This window comes from Pristiophorus japonicus, chromosome 8 (assembly GCF_044704955.1).
Source record: "Pristiophorus japonicus isolate sPriJap1 chromosome 8, sPriJap1.hap1, whole genome shotgun sequence".
In the NCBI taxonomy this organism is placed as follows: Eukaryota; Metazoa; Chordata; class Chondrichthyes; family Pristiophoridae; genus Pristiophorus; species Pristiophorus japonicus.
The window spans coordinates 183,575,744-183,595,404 of record NC_091984.1 but is presented as its reverse complement, the minus strand read 5'-3'; the positions used below and the strand labels follow the sequence as shown (position 1 = coordinate 183,595,404).

Below are 19,661 nucleotides of genomic sequence, written 5' to 3'. Positions count from 1 at the left end.
GAGAGTCACTGAGTCAGTGAGAGAGTCAGTAAGAGAGTCAGTGTGTGAGAGTCAGTCAGTGAGTGATTCGGTGAGAGTCAGTGAAAGAGTGAGGGAGTCAGTGAGGGAGTCAGTGAGAGTGTCAGTGAGAGAGTGTGAGAGTCAGTGAGTGAGAGAGTCAGTGAGTGAGAGAGTCGGGGAGAGAGTCAGTAAGAGAGTCAGTGAGTGCGAGAGTCAGTCAGAGAGAGAGTCAGTCATTGAGAGAGTCGGTGAGAGAGTGAGTCGGTGAGTGAGTGAGTGGGTCAGTGAGAGAGTCAGTGAGAAAGTCAGTGAGAGAGTCAGTGAGTGAGAGAGTCAGTGAGTGAGAGAGTCAGTGAGTGAGAGAGTCAGTGAGTGAGAGAGTCGGGGAGAGAGTCAGTAAGAGAGTCAGTGAGTGCGAGAGTCAGTCAGAGAGAGAGTCAGTCATTGAGAGAGTCGGTGAGAGAGTGAGTCGGTGAGTGAGTGAGTGGGTCAGTGAGAAAGTCAGTGAGTGAGTCAGTGAGTGAGTCAGTGAGAGAGTGAGTGAGAGAGTCGGTGAGAGTGTCAGTGCGCGAGTCAGTGCGCGAGTCAGTGAGAGAGTCAGTGAGAGAGTCAGTGAGAGAGTCAGTGAGAGAGTCAGTGAGAGAGTCAGTGAGAGAGTCAGTGAGAGAGTCAGTGAGAGAGTCAGTGAGAGAGTCAGTGAGAGAGTCAGTGAGAGAGTCAGTGAGAGAGTCAGTGAGAGAGTCAGTCAGTGAGAGAGTCGGGGAGAGAGTCAGTGAGTGAGAGAGTCAGTGAGTGAGAGAGTCAGTGAGTGAGTGGGTCAGTGAGTGTCAGTGAGAAAGTCAGTGAGTGAGTCAGTGAGAGAGTGAGTGAGAGAGTCAGTGAGAGTGTCAGTGAGAGAGTGCGAGAGTCAGTGCGCGAGTGAGTGAGAGAGTCAGTGAGAGAGTGAGTAGCGAGAGTCACTGAGTCAGTGAGAGAGTCAGGAAGAGAGTCAGTGAGTGATAGAGCCAGTGAGAGAATCAGTGGGAGAGTGTGAGAGTCAGTGCACAAGTCAGTGAGAGAGTCAGTGTGAGAGAGTCAGTGAGAGAGTCAGTCCGTGAGTCAGTGCGTGAGTCAGTAAGAGAGTCAGTAAGAGAGTCAGTAAGAGAGTCGGTGAGAGAGTCGGTGAGAGAGTCGGTGAGTCAGTAAGAGAGTCAGTAAGAGAGTCAGTGAGTGAGAGAGTCGGTGAGAGAGTCGGTGAGAGAGTCGGTGAGAGAGTCGGTGAGAGAGTGCGAGAGTCAGTGCGCAAGTGAGTGAGAGAATCAGTGAGAGAGTCAGTGAGAGAGTGAGTAGCGAGAGTCACAGTCAGTGAGAGAGTCAGTAAGAGAGTCAGTGAGTGAGAGAGTCAGTGAGTGAGAGAGTCAGTGAGTGAGAGAGTCAGTGAGGGAGAGAGTCAGTGAGTGAGAGAGTCAGTGAGTGAGAGAGTCGGTCAGTGAGAGAGTCGGTGAGAGAGTAAGTGAGAGTCACTGACTCGTGAGAGAGTCAGGAAGAGAGTCAGTGAGTGAGAGAGTCAGTCAGTGAGAGAGTCGGTGAGAGAATGAGTGAGTGAGTCAGTGTGAGAGTAAGTGAGTGAGTGAGTAGCGAGAGTCACTGAGTCAGTGAGAGAGTCAGTGAGTGAGAGAGTCAGTGAGTGAGAGAGTCGGTGAGAGAGTCGGTGAGAGAGTCAGTGAGTGAGTCAGTGAGTGAGTCATTGAGTCAGTGTGAGAGTGAGTGAGTGTGTTGCGAGAGTCACTGAGTCAGTGAGAGAGTCAGTAAGAGAGTCAGTGTGTGAGAGTCAGTCAGTGAGTGATTCGGTGAGAGTCAGTGAAAGAGTGAGGGAGTCAGTGAGGGAGTCAGTGAGAGTGTCAGTGAGAGAGTGTGAGAGTCAGTGAGTGAGAGAGTCAGTCAGTGAGAGTCAGTGAGTGAGAGAGTCAGTCAGTGAGAGTGTCGGTGAGAGAGTCAGTGAGTGAGTCAGTGAGAGTCTGTGAGTCAGTGTGAGAGTAAGTGAGTGAGTGAGTAGCGAGAGTCACTGACTCAGTGAGAGAGTCTGAAAGAGAGTCAGTGAGTGAGTCAGTCAGTGGGAGAGTCGGTGAGAGAGTGAGTGAGAGAGTCAGTGAGTGAGTGAGTCAGTGTGAGAGTGAGTCAGTGTGAGAGTGAGTGAGTAGTGAGAGTCACTGAGTCAGTGAGAGAGTCAGTGAGTGAGAGAGTCAGTCAGTGAGAGTGTCGGTGAGAGAGTCAGTGAGTGAGTCAGTGAGAGTCTGTGAGTCAGTGAGAGAGTAAGTGACTGAGTGAGTAGCGAGAGTCACTGACTCAGTGAGAGAGTCTTAAAGAGAGTCAGTGAGTGAGTCAGTCAGTGAGAGAGTCAGTGAGTGAGTGAGTCAGTGTGAGAGTGAGTGAGTAGTGAGAGTCACTGAGTCAGTGAGAGAGTCAGTGAGAGTCAGTGAGTGAGAGAGTCAGTGAGTGAGAGAGTCAGTCAGTGAGAGTGTCGGTGAGAGAGTCAGTGAGTGAGTCAGTGAGAGTCTGTGAGTCAGTGAGAGAGTAAGTGAGTGAGTGAGTAGCGAGAGTCACTGACTCAGTGAGAGAGTCTGAAAGAGAGTCAGTGAGTGAGTCAGTCAGTGGGAGAGTCGGTGAGAGAGCGTGTGAGAGCGTCAGTGAGAGAGAACATAAGAACATAAGAACATAAGAATTAGGAACAGGAGTAGGCCATCTAGCCCCTCGAGCCTGCTCCGCCATTCAACAAGATCATGTGCAAATTTTGTTACACTACACTCTGTCCCCTCTTCCAGGTCTTCTATGTATATTGGAAACAGTTGTGGTCCCAGCACCGATCCCTGTGGCACACCACTAATCACCGATTTCCAACACGAAAAGGACCCATTTATCCCGACTCTCTGCTTTCTGTTAGCCAGCCAATTCTCTATCCATGCTAATACATTTCCTCTGACTCCGCGTACCTTTATCTTCTGCAGTAACCTTTTGTGTGGCACCTTATCGAATGCCTTTTGGAAATCTAAATACACCACATCCATCTATCTACCATGTTCGTTATATCCTCAAAGAGTTCCAGTAAATTAGTTAAACATGATTTCCCCTTCATGAATCCATATTGCGTCTGCTTGATGGCACTATTCCTATCTAGATGTCCCGCTATTTCTTCCTTAAGTCAGTGAGACCATCAGTGAGAGAGTCAGTGAGAGTCAGTGAGAGTGCGAGAGTCAGTGCGCGAGTCAGTGAGAGAGTGAGTCAGTGAGAGCGTCAGTGAGAGAGTCAGTGAGAGAGTCAGTGAGAGAGTCAGTGAGAGAGTCAGTGAGAGAGTCAGTGAGAGAGTCAGTGAGAGAGTCAGTGAGAGAGTGAGTAGAGAGAGTCACTGAGTCAGTGAGAGAGTCAGTGAGAGAGTCAGTGAGAGAGTCAGTGAGAAGTCACTGAGTGAGTAGCGAGAGTCACTGAGTCAGTGAGAGAGTCAGTGAGTCAGTGAGAGAGTCAGTGAGTCAGTGAGAGAGTCGGTGAGTGAGAGAGTCGGTGAGTGAGAGAGTCGGTGAGTGAGAGAGTCGGTGAGTGAGAGAGTCGGTGAGAGAGAGAGTCGGTGAGAGAGAGTGTCGGTGAGAGTGTCGGTGAGAGAGTCGGTGAGAGAGTCGGTGAGAGAGTCGGTGAGAGAGTCGGTGAGAGAGTCGGTGAGAGAGTCGGTGAGAGAGTCGGTGAGAGAGTCGGTGAGAGAGTCGGTGAGAGAGTCGGTGAGAGAGTCGGTGAGAGAGTCGGTGAGAGAGTCGGTGAGAGAGTCGGTGAGAGAGTCGGTGAGAGAGTCGGTGAGTGAGTCATTGAGAGAGTAAGTGAGTGAGTGAGTAGCGAGAGTCACTGACTCAGTGAGAGAGTCTGAAAGAGAGTCAGTGAGTGAGTCAGTCAGTGGGAGAGTCGGTGAGAGAGTGAGTGAGAGAGTCAGTGAGTGAGTGAGTCAGTGTGAGAGTGAGTGAGTAGTGAGAGTCACTGAGTCAGTGAGTGAGAGAATCAGTGAGAGAGTCGGTGAGTGAGAGAGTCGGTGAGTGAGAGAGTCGGTGAGTGAGAGGGTCGGTGAGTGAGAGGGTCGGTGAGTGAGAGAGTCGGTGAGTGAGAGAGTCGGTGAGTGAGAGAGTGAGTGAGTGAGAGTGTGTGAGTGAGAGAGTCGGTGAGTGAGAGAGTGGGTGAGTGAGAGTGAGTGAGTGAGAGTGTGTGAGTGAGAGAGTCGGTGAGTGAGAGAGTGTGAGTGAGAGAGTGTGAGTGAGAGAGTGTGAGTGAGAGAGTGTGAGTGAGAGAGTGTGAGTGTGAGTGAGAGAGTGAGTGAGTCAGTGTGAGAGTGAGTGAGTGAGTAGCGAGAGTCACTGAGTCAGTGAGAGTGTGGATGAGAGCGTGTGAGAGCGTCAGTGAGAGAGAACATAAGAACATAAGAATTAGGAACAGGAGTAGGCCATCTAGCCCCTCGAGCCTGCTCCGCCATTCAACAAGATCATGTGCAAATTTTGTTACACTACACTCTGTCCCCTCTTCCAGGTCTTCTATGTATATTGGAAACAGTTGTGGTCCCAGCACCGATCACTGTGGCACACCACTAATCACCGATTTCCAACACGAAAAGGACCCATTTATCCCGACTCTCTGCTTTCTGTTAGCCAGCCAATTCTCTATCCATGCTAATACATTTCCTCTGACTCCGCGTACCTTTATCTTCTGCAGTAACCTTTTGTGTGGCACCTTATCGAATGCCTTTTGGAAATCTAAATACACCACATCCATCTATCTACCATGCTTGTTATATCCTCAAAGAGTTCCAGTAAATTAGTTAAACATGATTTCCCCTTCATGAATCCATATTGCGTCTGCTTGATGGCACTATTCCTATCTAGATGTCCCGCTATTTCTTCCTTAAGTCAGTGAGACAGTCAGTGAGAGAGTCAGTGAGAGAGTCAGTGAGAGAGTGTGAGAGTCAGTGCGCGAGTCAGTGAGAGAGTGAGTCAGTGAGAGAGTCAGTGAGAGAGTCAGTGAGTCAGTGAGAGAGTGAGTAGAGAGAGTCACTGAGTCAGTGAGAGAGTCAGTGAGAGAGTCAGTGAGAGAGTCAGTGAGAGAGTCAGTGAGAGAGTCAGTGAGAGAGTCGCGAGAGTCAGTGAGTCAGTGAGTGAGAGAGTCAGCGAGTGAGAGAGTCAGCGAGTGAGAGAGTCAGCGAGTGAGAGAGTCAGCGAGTGAGAGAGTCAGCGAGTGAGAGAGCCAGTGAGTGAGAGAGTCAGTGAGTGAGAGAGTGGATGAGAGCGTCAGTGAGAGAGAACATAAGAACATAAGAATTAGGAACAGGAGTAGGCCATCTAGCCCCTCGAGCCTGCTCCGCCATTCAACAAGATCATGGCTGATCTGGCCGTGGACTCAGCTCCACTTACCCGCCCGCTCCCCGTAACCCTTAATTCCTTTATTGGTTAAAAATCTATCTATCTATGATTTGAATACATTCAATGAGCTAGCCTCAACTATTTCCTTCGGCAGAGAATTCCACAGATTCACAACCCTCTGGGAGAAGAAATTCCCTCTCAACTCGGTTTTAAATTGGCTCCCCCGTATTTTGAGGCTGTGCCCCCTAGTTCTAGTCTCCCCGACCAGTGGAAACAACCTCTCTGCCTCTATCTTGTCTATCCCTTTCATTATCTTAAATGTTTCTATAAGATCACCCTCATCCTTCTGAACTCCAACGAGTAAAGACCCAGTCTACTCAATCTATCATCATAAGGTAACCCCCTCATCTCCGGAATCAGCCTAGTGAATCGTCTCTGTACCCCCTCCAAAGCTAGTATATCCTTCCTTAAATAAGATGACCAAAACTGCACGCAGTACTCCAGGTGCGGCCTCACCAATACCCTATACAGTTGCAGCAGGACCTCCCTGCTTTTGTACTCCATCCCTCTCGCAATGAAGGCCAACATTCCATTCGCCTTCCTGATTACCTGCTGCACCTGCAAACTAACTTTTTGGGATTCATGCACAAGGACCCCCAGGTCCCCCTGCACCGCAGCATATTGTAATTTCTCCCCATTCAAATAATATTCCCTTTTACTGTTTTTTTTCCAAGGTGGATGAAATCACACTTTCTGACATTGTATTCCATCTGCCAAACCTTAGCCCATTCGCTTAACCTATCTAAATCTCTTTGCAGCCTCTCTGTATCCTCTACACAACCCGCTTTCCCACTAATCTTTGTGTCATCTGCAAATTTTGTTGCACTACACTCTGTCCCCTCTTCCAGGTCTTCTATATATATTGTAAACAGTTGTGGTCCCAGCACCGATCCCTGTGGCACACCACTAACCACCGATTTCCAACCCGAAAAGGACCCATTTATCCCGACTCTCTGCTTTCTGTTAGCCAGCCAATTCTCTATCCATGCTAATACATTTCCTCTGACTCCGTGTACCTTTATCTTCTGCAGTAACCTTTTGTGTGGCACCTTATCGAATGCCTTTTGGAAATCTAAATACACCACATCCATCTATCTACCATGCTCGTTATATCCTCAAAGAATTCCAGTAAATTAGTTAAACATGATTTCCCTTTCATGAATCCATATTGCGTCTGCTTGATTGCACTATTCCTATCTAGATGTCCCGCTATTTCTTCCTTAAGTCAGTGAGAGCGTGAGTCAGTGAGAGCGTGAGTCAGTGAGAGAGTGAGAGAGTGAGTCAGTCAATAAGAGAGAGAGTGAGTCAGTCAATAAGAGAGTCAGTGAGTCAGTCAATAAGAGAGTCAGTGAGTCAGTCAATAAGAGAGTCAGTGAGAGAGACAGTGAGAGAGTCAGTGTAAGAGACAGTGAGTCAGTGTAAGAGACAGTGAGTCAGTGTAAGAGACAGTGAGTCAGTGAGAGAGTCAGTGCCTTCAGCAGAGGAGGGAATGTGGGGAAATCATGTTTTAAAAAAGAAGATAATAATAAAGGATTGTGCCTTGTGAAAGGTGCCGATACTTCAGATGTAGCGGAAGTCTTTAATCCCACTCAATCTATAGAATATGATGAATTAGAGTTGCTGTGTGAATATAAACATGTGTTTTCATGGATGGTGAGTCGAAAAAAAATCCAAATTGAATTAATGTGTAACAAAATGTGTTGGCAGCACACCATGGTCGGAGCTGGGATTGGTCTTGTTGACCCTTTGAAATGCCAAAATGTAAAGCTAGTGGGAAGTTTTGACATTTTCGCATGGGAATGGGTTGTTGCTCCTTAATTAAAGATTCTTCTTAAATTGTACTCTGTGTGATATGTAACCATGCAGCTGCCCCGGAGTGCTCAGCACTCCCATAGGTGCTGGGGTACAGATCCATGTGCGCCAGTGTACTCCTGTGCCTCCAGGTGCCGAACCCAGGCCGAGATTTGACTATTTGACTTTGGGGGGTATCACAATCAAGCCAATTCCTGTCCGCACTGATGGAGTTCCAGTAGGAACAGCTAGAATCAGTCTGGAGCAGCCTGTTTGCTTCTGCCTAGCCCAGTGAAGCTGGGGCCAACAGTGTCAGCCCCCACCCCACCATGCTCACGTCCTATCCCAGCAGAGACAAAGAACTGAAACTGGGAAAACCTGGCCTGTATTGGCTCAGTCACACACTGCTCAGCCAATTGAGTCAATAATGGGTGAGCTCACAGTATAATCAACAGGAAATTTTGTCTTTATCTAATCTTTGTTATCTGGTCCCGTGGAGTAACCCAGGAACTTGTGGTCATTATTTATCAAGGCTAACCATACTTATAAAAAGCACCGAGTGAACATTTGGACAAGCAGCACCTGCAGGACGGAATGCAGAAAATAAAGATGTTGTCGCTGCTTGTTGTGGTGTTGCTCGCAGGTAACGAGAGTTCCTTTGTGCAGTGTGCCTTGCTTTGGCTGTCGATAGTTCCATGTTGTAACTCACTTCCCTCTGTGTGTTCCTCTTTCCCCTGTTGTAGTGGGAGCTCAAAGCAGGTATATTCAGTCCAGGGCCCTCTGGCAGTTCCGTGGGATGATTCGGTGCAGCATTCCAAACAGCAAGCCGTTGCTGGATTTCAATAACTATGGCTGTTACTGTGGATATGGGGGATCCGGGACCCCGGTGGATGATCTAGACAAGTAGGTTAATGGCAAAGTACGCTCAGATCCACAGCTTGTCACCCGTTACAGGCAAAACTGGACCTGAAGCAAACACTAGTTCAATGTAGAACATTATTCCCTATCCCCCTACCCGAGCTACGTGATTAAATCTGTAATGAGAACCCTGTCCATTCTTCAAGCCTACGATATCTCAATATATTTTTCCATGCGTTTTGAAATATGTATTTTTGGTGTGACATGTCATAAAGAGCAGCCGATGACTGGCGGTGACCTTAATAAGAACACACAAAAAACCAAGGACAGGAAAAGACCAGCTGGTCGATCAAGCCTGTCGTACATTGGCATAAGATGACCTCTACGCATGCTCTCCACATCAGGCAATCTGCAAGGAGAGGCAAATGAACAGAGAAAATAAACATAGGCTAATTGAGGGGGGTTCGAAACTTCCAGGAAAATCCTCTCCAATTCTCCCCCTCTCTACAAATTCCAGGAGGCCCTGGTTCCGAGGAGACAGATCCCACAACGACATTCCTGCCCTCAAGATGCAGGCACAATGTCAATACAAAAAGCTGCAACAAATCACCTGAGCTCAAATCGAATCTCCTGACGACTCTTACACTTCTTGGGATGTGGTTGGAGTGGGAAGCAATTATGTAAACTAAAACACACGTGTCATCTGTCTAACTTGTAACACTTGATTAAACAGGTGCTGTCAGATCCACGACAACTGTTATGGTGAAGCCTTGGAGTTGAAGGCGTGCTGGCCAATTTTTGACAATCCGTACACTGAGATCTACAGTTATTCCTGTTCCGAGACCACTGTCACGTGCTCCAGTAAGTACAGGCCGGGGGCTCCTCAATGTCTTGTGAATTCCAATCTGCAGAGAATTGATTCAAATGAAAGAACTTGCATTTATATAGCGCCTTTCACCAACTCACGATGTCCCAAATGCGCTTTACAGCCAATGAAGTACTTGTTTTGAGTGTAGTCATTGATGTAATGCAGGAAACGCGACAGCCAATTTGCAAGGTTCTACAAACAACAATGTGATAATGGCCAGATCATCTGTTTATGGTGTTGGTTGAGGGATAAATTTTGGCCAGGGCACTGGGGAGAACTCCCTTGCTCTTCTTCAAAATAGAGCTATGGGATCATTTTTGTCCACCTGAGAGAGCAGCCGGTGCCTCGCTTTATTGTCTCATCCTTAAGACGGGACCTCCGACAGTGCAGCACTCCCTCAGTACTGCACTGGAGTGTCGGCCTAGCATTATGTGCTCAAGTACCTGAAGTCCCTATTTAAAAAAGGAGGCAGACAAAAAGCAGGAAACTATAGAACAGTTAGCCTAACATCTGTCGTTGGGAAAATGCTGGAGTCCATTATTAAGGAAGCAGTAGCGGGACATTTGGAAAAGCATGATTCAATCAAGCAGAGTCAGCATGGTTTTAAGAACATAAGAAATAGGAGCAGGAGTAGGCCATTTGGCCCCTCGAGCCTGCTCCACCATTCAATAAGATCATGGCTGATCTAATCTTGGACTCAGCTCCACTTCCCTGTCCGCTCCTCATAACCCTTTACTCCCTTTGTAAAGTCCTGTCCCTGCAGCACAAATTCACACGAGGCACATACTGAAGTCAAGGTCACTCAGGATCTGCACCTTTATTACACAGCTCTCGAATGCCACACTTGCCTGAGACCTGTCCTACATACCTGTCTGGGACAGGTATCCAGTGTCTCCTGCAAGTGCACCCCTGGTGGTAAGGTAAGCTAGTGGTTACAGGTCATCTCTAGTTACAGTCATGTATAGCATGGTAAGATACAGTTATGTGCAGTAGCGTGAGATACATGACATCACCGTCCCCCAAGGTCTTATTGTCTTTATAGGTTCAGTCTCTCAGGTGGTCTACGCTCTCGCATGGAGCATCTTAGTTGTGGTTCAGTTGTTTGCCTTGGTGCCTGTTTTTCTTTCGGTGTGATTGCTGGTATCTCGCCTGGGCTGTCTGTTTCGTTCAGTATGATTGTTGGTGTCTCGCCTGGGCTGTCTGTTGGGATTGCCCTTTCCTTAGGCTGTTCCCTCTGTCTGTCCACCAGATGTGGTGTGAGTTCCACATTGTAGTCTGCTTCTGGTTCAGCAGTGTTGTTGGTAAATCTACTTTTGACTTGGTCTACATGCCTCCGGCACATTTGTCCATTGTCCATTTGTACTACCAGTAGCCTGTTTCCTTCCTTGCCTGTTACTGTCCCTGCAAGCCATTTGGGACCCCTGCCATAGTTTAGCACAAACACTTTGTCCCCTATCTCATTCCACCTCCCACTCGAATTTCGGTCATGGTACTCGGTTAGCTTACGGCGCTTTGCCTCAACGATTTCATGCATGTCTGGGAGGATTAATGAGAGCCTTGTCTTTAAGGTCCGTTTCATCAATAGTTGTGCGGGGGGAACCCCAGTCAATGGATGCGGACGAGATCTGTATGCCAGCAGCAGTCGCGACAGGTGGCCCTGCAACGTGGGACCTTGGATTTTGAGCATGCCTTGATTAATGATCTACACTGCTCGCTCTGCCTGGCCGTTGGAGGCCGACTTGAATGGTGTCGTCCTAACGTGATTTATGCCGTGGTCACTCATAAAATCTTGGAATTCTGCGCTGGTGAAGCACAGACCATTATCAGTGACCAATATGTCAGGAATGCTGTGCGTTGCGAACATGGTTCCAAGGCTCTCCACAGTGGTGGAGGTGGTGCTCGAGTTTAAAATGGTGCATTCGATCCATTTTGAAAATGCATCTACAACTACGAGGAACATTTTGCCCATGAATGGGCCCGCATAGTCTACGTGCACCCGTGACCACGGTTTGGTGGGCCAGGGCCAGGGGCACAGGGGGGCCTCCCTGGGGGCATTACTGAGTTGAGCACAAATGGTGCACCGCCGGACGCAGAGCTCCAAGTCCGCGTCAATGCCAGGCCACCAGACGTGGGATCTGGCTATGGCGTTCATGAGAACGATCTCCGGGTGCTTGCGGTGGAGCTCCCGGACAAATGCCTCTCTGCCTCGCAGAGGCATAACTACTCGGCTGCCCCACATCAGGCAGTCTGCTCGTAGTGACAGCTCATGCATGCGCCTATGGAAAGGTTTGATCTCGTCGGGGCAGGCATCGCGAGCCTCTGCCCAGTCACCAGTTAAGATACATCTTTTTACTAGGGATAACGCTGGTCGTCCAGGCTCTGATTTGGCTAGCCGTCATGGGCGAACCTGTGGACTCAAAGGCATTGATTGCCATGACTATCTCACAGTCCTGTTCGTCAGACCCTTCCTGGTCGCCAGGGGTAGCCTGCTAAGCGCGTCGGCACAGTTGTCTGTGCCTGGTCTGTGCCTTATGGTATAATCGTAAGAGGCCAGCATGAGTGCCCACCGTTGAATGCGCGCTGAGGCGTTGGCGCTTATTGCCTTGCTCTCGGATAATAGGAACGTGAGGGGCTTGTGGTCGGTTTCTAACGCGAACCTGGCCCGAAAAAGGTATTGGTGCATCTTTTTGACATCGTACACGCACGCGAGCGCCTCCTTCTCCACCATTCCGTACCCGCGCACCGCCCGTGAATGTGACCTGGAGGCATAAGCTATGGGTTGTAATTTACCCGCACTATTGACAGGTTGTAAAATACACCCGACCCCATACGCTGACGCATGACATGTAAGGACTAGCTTTTTACCTGGATAAAAGAAAGCCAAAACACTGTTGAAACACAGAAGGTTGCGTGCCTTATTGAAGGCGCGTTTCTGGGCGTCCCCCCAAAACCAATCGCACCCCTTTCTGAGAAGCACGCGGAGAGGCTCCAGCAGCGTGCTTAAGTTCTGCATAAAGTTCCCAAAGTAATTGAGCAGCCCGAGAAAGGCGCGCAGTTCTGAGACATTCCAGGGCCTGGGTGCCAGGCGAACTGCTTCGGTTTTGGACTCTGTTGGGTGGATTCCATCAGCGGCAATCCTTCTGCCCAAAAATTCAACCTCGGGCGCGAGAAACAGGCACTTGGATTTCTTAACTCTTGGGCCTACCTGATCCAATCACTTTAGTACTTCCTCCAAATTGCGGAGATGGGAGTCGGTGTCCCTGCCCGTGATGTCGTCTTGAAATACAACCGTCCCCGGGATGGACTTGAGCAGACTCTCCATGTTGCGCTGGAATATAGCAGCTGCCGACCTGATGCCGAATGGGTATCGATTGTACATGAAAAGGCCTTGATGTGTGTTGATGGTGGTGAGTAGCTTGGATTCCTCGGTCAATTCTTGCGTCATATACGCAGATGTGAGATTTGGTTTTGAGAAAAGTTTACCTCCAGCCAATGTGGCAAATAAGTCCTCCGCTCTGGGCAGTGGGTATTGGTCCTGTAGGGCGACTCTGTTTATGGTAGATTTGTAGTCCCCACATATTCGTATGGATCCATCAGGCTTCATGACTGGGACGATGGGACTTGCCCAGTCGCTAAATGCCACGGGTGATATAATGCCTTCCAGCAGAAGCCTGTCCAGTCCATGTTCAATCTTTTCCCTCATCACATAGGGCACAGCTCTGGCCTTGTGATGGACTGGTCTGGCATCCTATGTGATGTTGATTTTGACTTTAGCCCCTTTGAAGGTGCCCACACCTGGCAGAAAGAGATGTTCAAATCAACTTAGAATGTTGAGGAGGAGGTCCGTTCCTCTGACGACATGGCGTGAACATCATCCCATCCCTGCAGCACAGATTCACACGAGGCACATACTGAAGTCAAGGTCACTCAGGACCTGCACCTTTATTACACAGCTCTCGAATGCCACACTTGCCTGAGACCTGTCCTTATATACCTGCTGGGACAGGTATCCAGTATCTCCTGCAAGTGCACCCCTGGTGGTAAGGTAAGCTAGTGGTTACAGTTCATCTCTAGTTACAGTCATGTATAGCATGGTAAGATACAGTTATGTGCAGTAGTGTGAGATACATGACACCCTTCTCGCTCAAAAATCTGTCTATCTCTGCCTTAAATATATTCAATGACTCAGCCTCCACAGCTCTCTGGGGTAGAGAATTGCATAGAGTTACAACCCTCTGAGAGAAGAAATTTCTCCTCATCTCAGTTTTAAATATGCGGCCCCTTATTCTGAGACTATGTCCCCTAGTTTTAGTTTCCCCTATGACTGGAAATATCCTCTCTGCATGCACCTTGTCTAGCCCTCTCATTATCACCTCTCATTCTTCTCTCCAAAGAGTATAGGCTCAACCTATCCTCATAAGTCAACCCCCTCATCTCCGGAATCAACCTAGTGAACCTTCTCTGAACAGCCTCCAATGCAAATACACAACATCCACTGGTTCCCCCTTATCCACTCTGCTCATTACATCCTCAAAGAACTCCAGCAAATTTGTCAAACATGATTTCCCTTTCATAAAACCATGCTGACTCTGCTTGATTGAATCATGCTTCTCCAAATGTCCCACTACTGCTTCCTTAATAATGCACTCCAGTAATAGTAATAGTAGTCTCCTTTATTTAAGCTTAGGACACTGGTTTGAGAACCAACTTTCTCACCCTCCAACTGAATTTGAAATGCAACCATATTATGGTCACTCATTCCTAGAGGATCTTTAACTACGAGATCATTTATTAATCTTAGTACCAGATCTAAGATAGTCTGCTCCCTCGTTGGTTCCGCAATGTACTGTTCAAGGAAACTATCCTGGATACACTCTATGAACTCTTCCTCAAGGCTACCTTGGCCAATTTGCTTTGTCCAATCAATATGAAGGTTAAAATCATCCATTATTATTGCTGTTCCTTTATTACAAGCCTCCCTTATTTCTTGATTTATACTCCGTCCAACCGCGTAGCTACTGTTAGGGGTCATATAGACTATGCCCACCAGCGACTTTTTCCCTTTATTATTCCTTATCTCCACCAAACCTTAAGTTGTGTCAACCTGGTGTGGAAGAAGAATGACACAGCTCAGAATCAAGAGTGGACCTTGCTGAAATCCCCCAAACCACTTCTTAATTTTGAAGGGAACTGATTTGTTTTCTGACACACCTGCTATCTGCAGCTTTCTACATGCTATAATTTGATGATGTCAGCTCCCAGTTACACCTGCTGTTACTGGGTTCCAGTAAGACATAGATTAAAAAGTGAAAAAGAGAGTAGAATACAGCTAAAATAATTAAATATATCACAAAGACAGTAGTATATTGCCTTTTAATGTATGCTAAGCTCTATAGGCCTATTATGGTGGAGGAGGAGGAAGAACTAATCACTGGGGATCTGCAGACTTGTTCTTTCGAAGGTAATTCTGTGTCGTTATTATTGGGAGGCCTTTATAGCTCATTACCAGGGAAAGTATAACATTTTAGTTTGGTGGAGGATGGGGTTCTGTGCTCCTGCTCCTCAGGGCTGTAATATAAATCATGGCAGCATAACTCAAGCTATTTCTTTTTCTAAAACCTGGAATGAGATTGCAACTTTGAAATGTGTGCAGAATATCTATAGCTTTAGAGACTGCGTGTGGCTGGGAGCCTATATTATGTTTGAGGAAGGTATATTCTGTTTGATCCTGTTTCCCACATCCTGAGAATTAACATTTAAAAAATACAGAGGAATTTTCCTCTGATGGAAAAATGCAGAACAACAGGGCATAATCTAAAAATTAGAACTAAGTCATTTAGGAGTGAAATCAAGATCTTCACACAAAGGGTAGTGGCCACCCCGACCTGTGAGAGAACACCACCGCAGGTTGGGGCTATAAATAGAGCTGGAGCACCGGGCCCTGGAATGCCGTGGGCGAAGGTGCAGCGAATGAGAGTACGGGACCCAGAAGAGCCGAGGGCCCAGGGGCAGCACGGGCCAGCCCACACTGCGATATGTGTGCGCACTAGGTCTGTGCAGCAGAGCAGGTCTCCAGTCGTCCTGGTTCAACCCTCTGTGGAGCCCGTATGGTGGATGATGTGCAACGGTCACCACACGTTAAAAAAATCCACGCACAGGCATCTTCTAGCCCCTCAATTGGAGTTCAGGACTGGAACATCGGGTCCTTCATTGAAACATCTGTCAACTCTCGTCCTCGTTCGAGGGACCACCTATGATGATGATGAATGCACTCCAGCATTTTCCCAACAACAGATGTTAGGCTAATTGGTCTATAGTTTCCTGCTTTTTGTCTGCCTCCTTTTTTAAATAGGGGTATTACATTTGCGGTTTTCCAATCTGCTGGGACCGCCCCAGAATCCAGGAAATTTTGATAGATTACAACCAATGCATCCACTATCTCTGCAGCCACTTCTCTTAAGACCCTAGGACGTAAACCATCAGGTCCAGGGGACTTGTCCGCTTTTAGTCCCATTACTTTACCTAGTATTACTTCATTCGTGATAGTGATTGTATTAAGTTCCTTGCTACCTATACACCCTTGATTATCCACTATTGGGATGTTTTAATGTCTACTACCATGAAGACCGATACAAAATATTTCTTCAACGTTGCTGCCATTTCCCTGTTCTCCATCATTAATTCCCCAGTCTCATCCTCCAGGGGACCAACATTTACTTTTGCCACTCTTTTCCTTTTTATGTACCTGTAGAAACTTTTACAATCTGTTTTTATATTTTGTGCTAGTTTTCTTTCATAATCTATCTTCCCTCTTTATCATTTTTTTGTCGTTTTCTGCTGGCTTAAAAACATTTCCCAATCCTCTGGTCTCCCACTAGTCTTGGCCTCATTGTATGCCTTTGTATTCAAATTAATACCCTCCCTTATTTTCTTAGTTAGCCATGGATGGTTATCCCTTCTCTTACAGTCTTTCCATCTCATTGGGATATATTTTTGTTGCGAGTTATGAAATATCTCCTTAAATGTCTGTCACTGCTCATCAACTGTCCCATTCTTTAATCTATTTTCCCAGTCCACTTTAGCCAACTCTGCCCTCATACCTTTGTAGTCTCCTTTATTTAAGCTTAGGACCCTGGTTTGAGAACCAACTTTCTCACCCTCCAATTGAATTTGAAATTCAACCATGTTATGGTCACTCATTCCTAGAGGATCTTTCACTATGAGATCATTTATTAATCCTGCCTCATTACACAGTACTAGATCTAAGATAGCCTGCTCCCTGGTTGGTTCCGCAACATACTGTTCAAGGAAACTATCCCGGATACACTCTATTAACTCCTCCTCAAGGCCATCCTGGCCAATTTGCTAATTTATAAAAGGGAAAACGTGTTTGAAAAATTTGCTGGAGTTCTTTGAGGATGTAATGAGCAGGGTGGATAACGGGGAACCAGTGGATGTGGTGTATTTGCATTTCCAGAAGGCATTCGATAAAGTGCCACATAAGAGGTTCCTGCACAAGGTAAAAGTTCACGGGGTTGGGGGTAATATATTGGCATAGATAGAGGATTGGCTAACTAACAGAAAACAGAGAGTCGGGATAAATGGGTCATTTTCTGGTTGGCAAACAGTGACTAGTGGGGTGCCGCAGGGATCGGTGCTGGGTCCTCAACTATTTACAGTCTATATTGATGACTTGGATGAAGGGACCGAGTGTAATGTAGCCAAGTTTGTTGATGATACAAAGATGGGTGGGAAAGAAAATTGTGAGGAGGACACACAAAACCTGCAACGGGATATATACAGGCTAAGTGAGTGGGCAAAAATTTGGCAGATGGAGTACAATGTGGGAAAACGTGAGGTTATCCACTTTGGCAGAAATAATAGAAAAGCAAATTATAATTTAAATGGAGAAAAATTGCAAAGTGCTGCAGTACAGAGGGACCTGGGGGTCCCTGTGTATGAAACAAAAAAGTTTGTATGCAGGTGCAGCAAGTAATCAGGAAGGCAAATGGAATGTTGGTCTTTATTGCAAGGGGGATAGAGTATAAAAGCAGGGAAGTCCTGCTAAAACTGTACAGGGTATTGTTGAGGCCACACCTGGAGTACTACGTACAGTTTTGATCTCCGTATTTAAAGAAGGATGTACTTGCATTGGAGGCTGTTCAGAGAAGGTTCACTAGGTTGATTCCGGAGATGAGGAGGTTAACTTATGAAGATAGGTTGAGTAGGTTGGGCCTATACACATTGGAGTTCAGAAGAATGAGAGGTGATCTTATTGAAACTTATAAGGTAATGAGGGGGCTCAACAAGGTAGATGCAGAGAGGATATTTCCAGTCATAGGGGAAGCTAAAACTAGGGGACATAGTCTCAGAATAAGGGGCCGCCCATTTAAAACTGAGATGATGAGAAATTTCTTCTCTGAGGGTTGTAAATCTATGGAATTCTCTGCCCCAGAGAGCTCTGGAGGCTGGGTCATTGAATATATTTAAGCCGGAGATAGACAGATTTAGAGCGATAAGAGAGTAAAGGGTAGGAGTGGGCAGGGAAGTGGAGCTGAGTCCATGATCAGATCAGCCATGATCATATTGAATGGCGGAGCAGGCTCGAGGAGCAAATGGCCTACTCCTGCTCCTATTTCTTTTATGTTCTTATAAACCTAAACCTTCTGACTCAGAGGCAAGTGTGCTACCCACTGAGCCACAAGTGAGTCTTCATTTTTTAAATGAAGTGTTTTAAAAGCCCAGATATTTTTATTCCAGTTTAACATCCCTGTTATTTATATTTAGTCTTGTCACTGAATTAAATCTGTTACTGTTCAAAAAAAAGATAATCTTCTTTAATTCCTTTTTGTATTGAATTGTACAACATTGTAGAATGTGTGTTGCATCACCAGTTGCATGGTACAGCTCCTGCAAAGTCTTAGGGGGTGAAATTCGGTTGGTTAGAACCATCTGTTAGTGCCCCAGAGGGGTGCTCACCCTCCCTGCCCGAGCACCGTGTTGCCAGCGCCTGCCGCGAACTTCAGTGAAGGTTTATTGGTGGCGCTGACAGTTTGCACTGCGCTCACTAGCGCCGCCTACTGGGTGACATCACGAGTGTGCAACGCCCCCGTAGCGGCGCGGTCACGAGCTTGACTGCTTTCGCCTGCCGTAGCACTTGCCGTTACTTCTGACAGGGAAAGCAAGCATCACGGAGAAGCTGCCAGGGCGATATGTCCGAGGGGGAGCAAGTGGGCAGTTAAATTAGCTTTTTTTCCTCATTAATGTATCTCTCCTATATGCTGGACATTGGTGTTTAGCAGCCTTGGCTTTTCGGGTGGTGCAGCTGATCTCCCCTTTAGGCGCTGGGTTGCCGGTTTTCTAGTGCCAGAACTTCAGCAGCGCTCCCACGATAGCGCCCCAGAAATCAGGGATAGCGCCCTAAGAGGGGTGTGTAATGCTTCCCTTAGCGCTCCACTCCCCTCTTGGGGCGCTAAAATTGAATATCCCAATTGTAGGCGGTAAACATCACTCGGCGCTAAAGTTAGCAACCAGGCGGTGTCACCACCTCAGTGCAGGCGGTAACGAATTTCGGCCCTTAGTGGGTACAGGCGCAGAACCCTGTGTGTTACTGAGACACACATTGTAGCTCCGACCCCTGCCCAGGCTGAGATAATCTGAGCTGGCAGTGGAACCGATGCCTCAACGCCCCAGGCCCGGAAACCAGCTGACATTCCCACTCCCCATTAATATCCAGTGATCTCTGTTGGGAATTGCACACGGATCGGTGTTGAGTGAACCTAGTATGGGGCTCAGCCGTGAAGGACCCCACACAGACTGAGGGGGGTGAAGTTCGGCGGGTAGGCTGGTTCTTCTGCTGTTCGCTGTAACTTCAACGGAAAAGTCTTGGGACAGCAGCGCGAATGGCTGGGTTTAAAACATTTCTCCTGAATTCCCTATTGGATTTATTAGTGACTATCTTATATTCATAGCGTCTAGTTTTGGTCCCCCTCAAGTGCACCTCCTTGACAGGATGGACAGGTGGTGAGGGTGGTTGGGGGGGGGGGGGGCACTTGGATCATGCAGAAGGAATAAGTCAGAGGCTTATTATTCTGTCAGTTCTCTGTCACTGCCACCCGGCAGCTAATGCACAGGAGTGCCTCAGGGAGGTGTTCTCTCCCGTGGGCAAACATCCATCATTGGTTGGCACGAAGAATCCCCTCCATGTCTCAGCTCCTGACCGATACATCCTCCAGCTCGATGGTTTGATATTTTCCCACCTATTTCTTTCAGGTAAAAATAACCCCTGTGAGATGTTTATCTGCGAATGTGATCGAAAGGCAGCCATTTGCTTCTCTACAGCAGCATACAACGATCAGAATAAGAACCTGGATCAGACTCGCTTCTGTAACTAGGAACTGCATGTGCTGTTATGTGTTACCTTGATTTTGTATGAAATATATTTTCCTTCCATATTGTGCCCGTGCAGTTTATTTCAAGAGCTCTAAACATCTTTGATCCCCATATTCGCCATGTTAATATAATCTGTAATCTAATTTAAATCCAAGACCCTAGTCCAGTATTCAAAGTTTTAGCCCAATATTGTGATTATACCTAACATTATCTGTGCCTCTCGGCAATCCAAAGACCTGGATCACGTTCCCTTCAATCTTCTTTTCAATGAAAGCCAGTTCATGTTTCTGAGTCTCTCTTGATAACTTTCGAAACCTAAATCTGGAATC

At 47.2% G+C, this 19,661-nt stretch overlaps 1 protein-coding gene across 1 annotated transcript; it reads left to right on the top strand.

The window, feature by feature from the left end:
• The first annotated feature begins 7,823 nt into the window (after positions 1–7,823).
• On the top strand, positions 7,824–19,334 carry LOC139269236 (phospholipase A2-like). Its single transcript, XM_070888325.1, has 4 exons — positions 7,824–7,857; positions 7,964–8,117; positions 8,806–8,933; positions 19,213–19,334. Exons 1-4 carry the CDS (start codon positions 7,824–7,826, stop codon positions 19,332–19,334), a joined length of 438 nt encoding a protein of 145 aa, XP_070744426.1.
• The last annotated feature ends 327 nt before the right edge of the window (positions 19,335–19,661 follow it).

Excerpts from the sequence above, each read along its gene's own strand:
- LOC139269236 (XM_070888325.1), top strand. The coding sequence starts at position 7,824 with ATGTTGTCGCTGCTTGTTGTGGTGTTGCTCGCAG. Across the intron at positions 8,118-8,805 it reads CCGGTGGATGATCTAGACAA|GTGCTGTCAGATCCACGACA; the intron begins GTAGGTTAATGG and ends TTGATTAAACAG. Across the intron at positions 8,934-19,212 it reads GACCACTGTCACGTGCTCCA|GTAAAAATAACCCCTGTGAG; the intron begins GTAAGTACAGGC and ends TATTTCTTTCAG.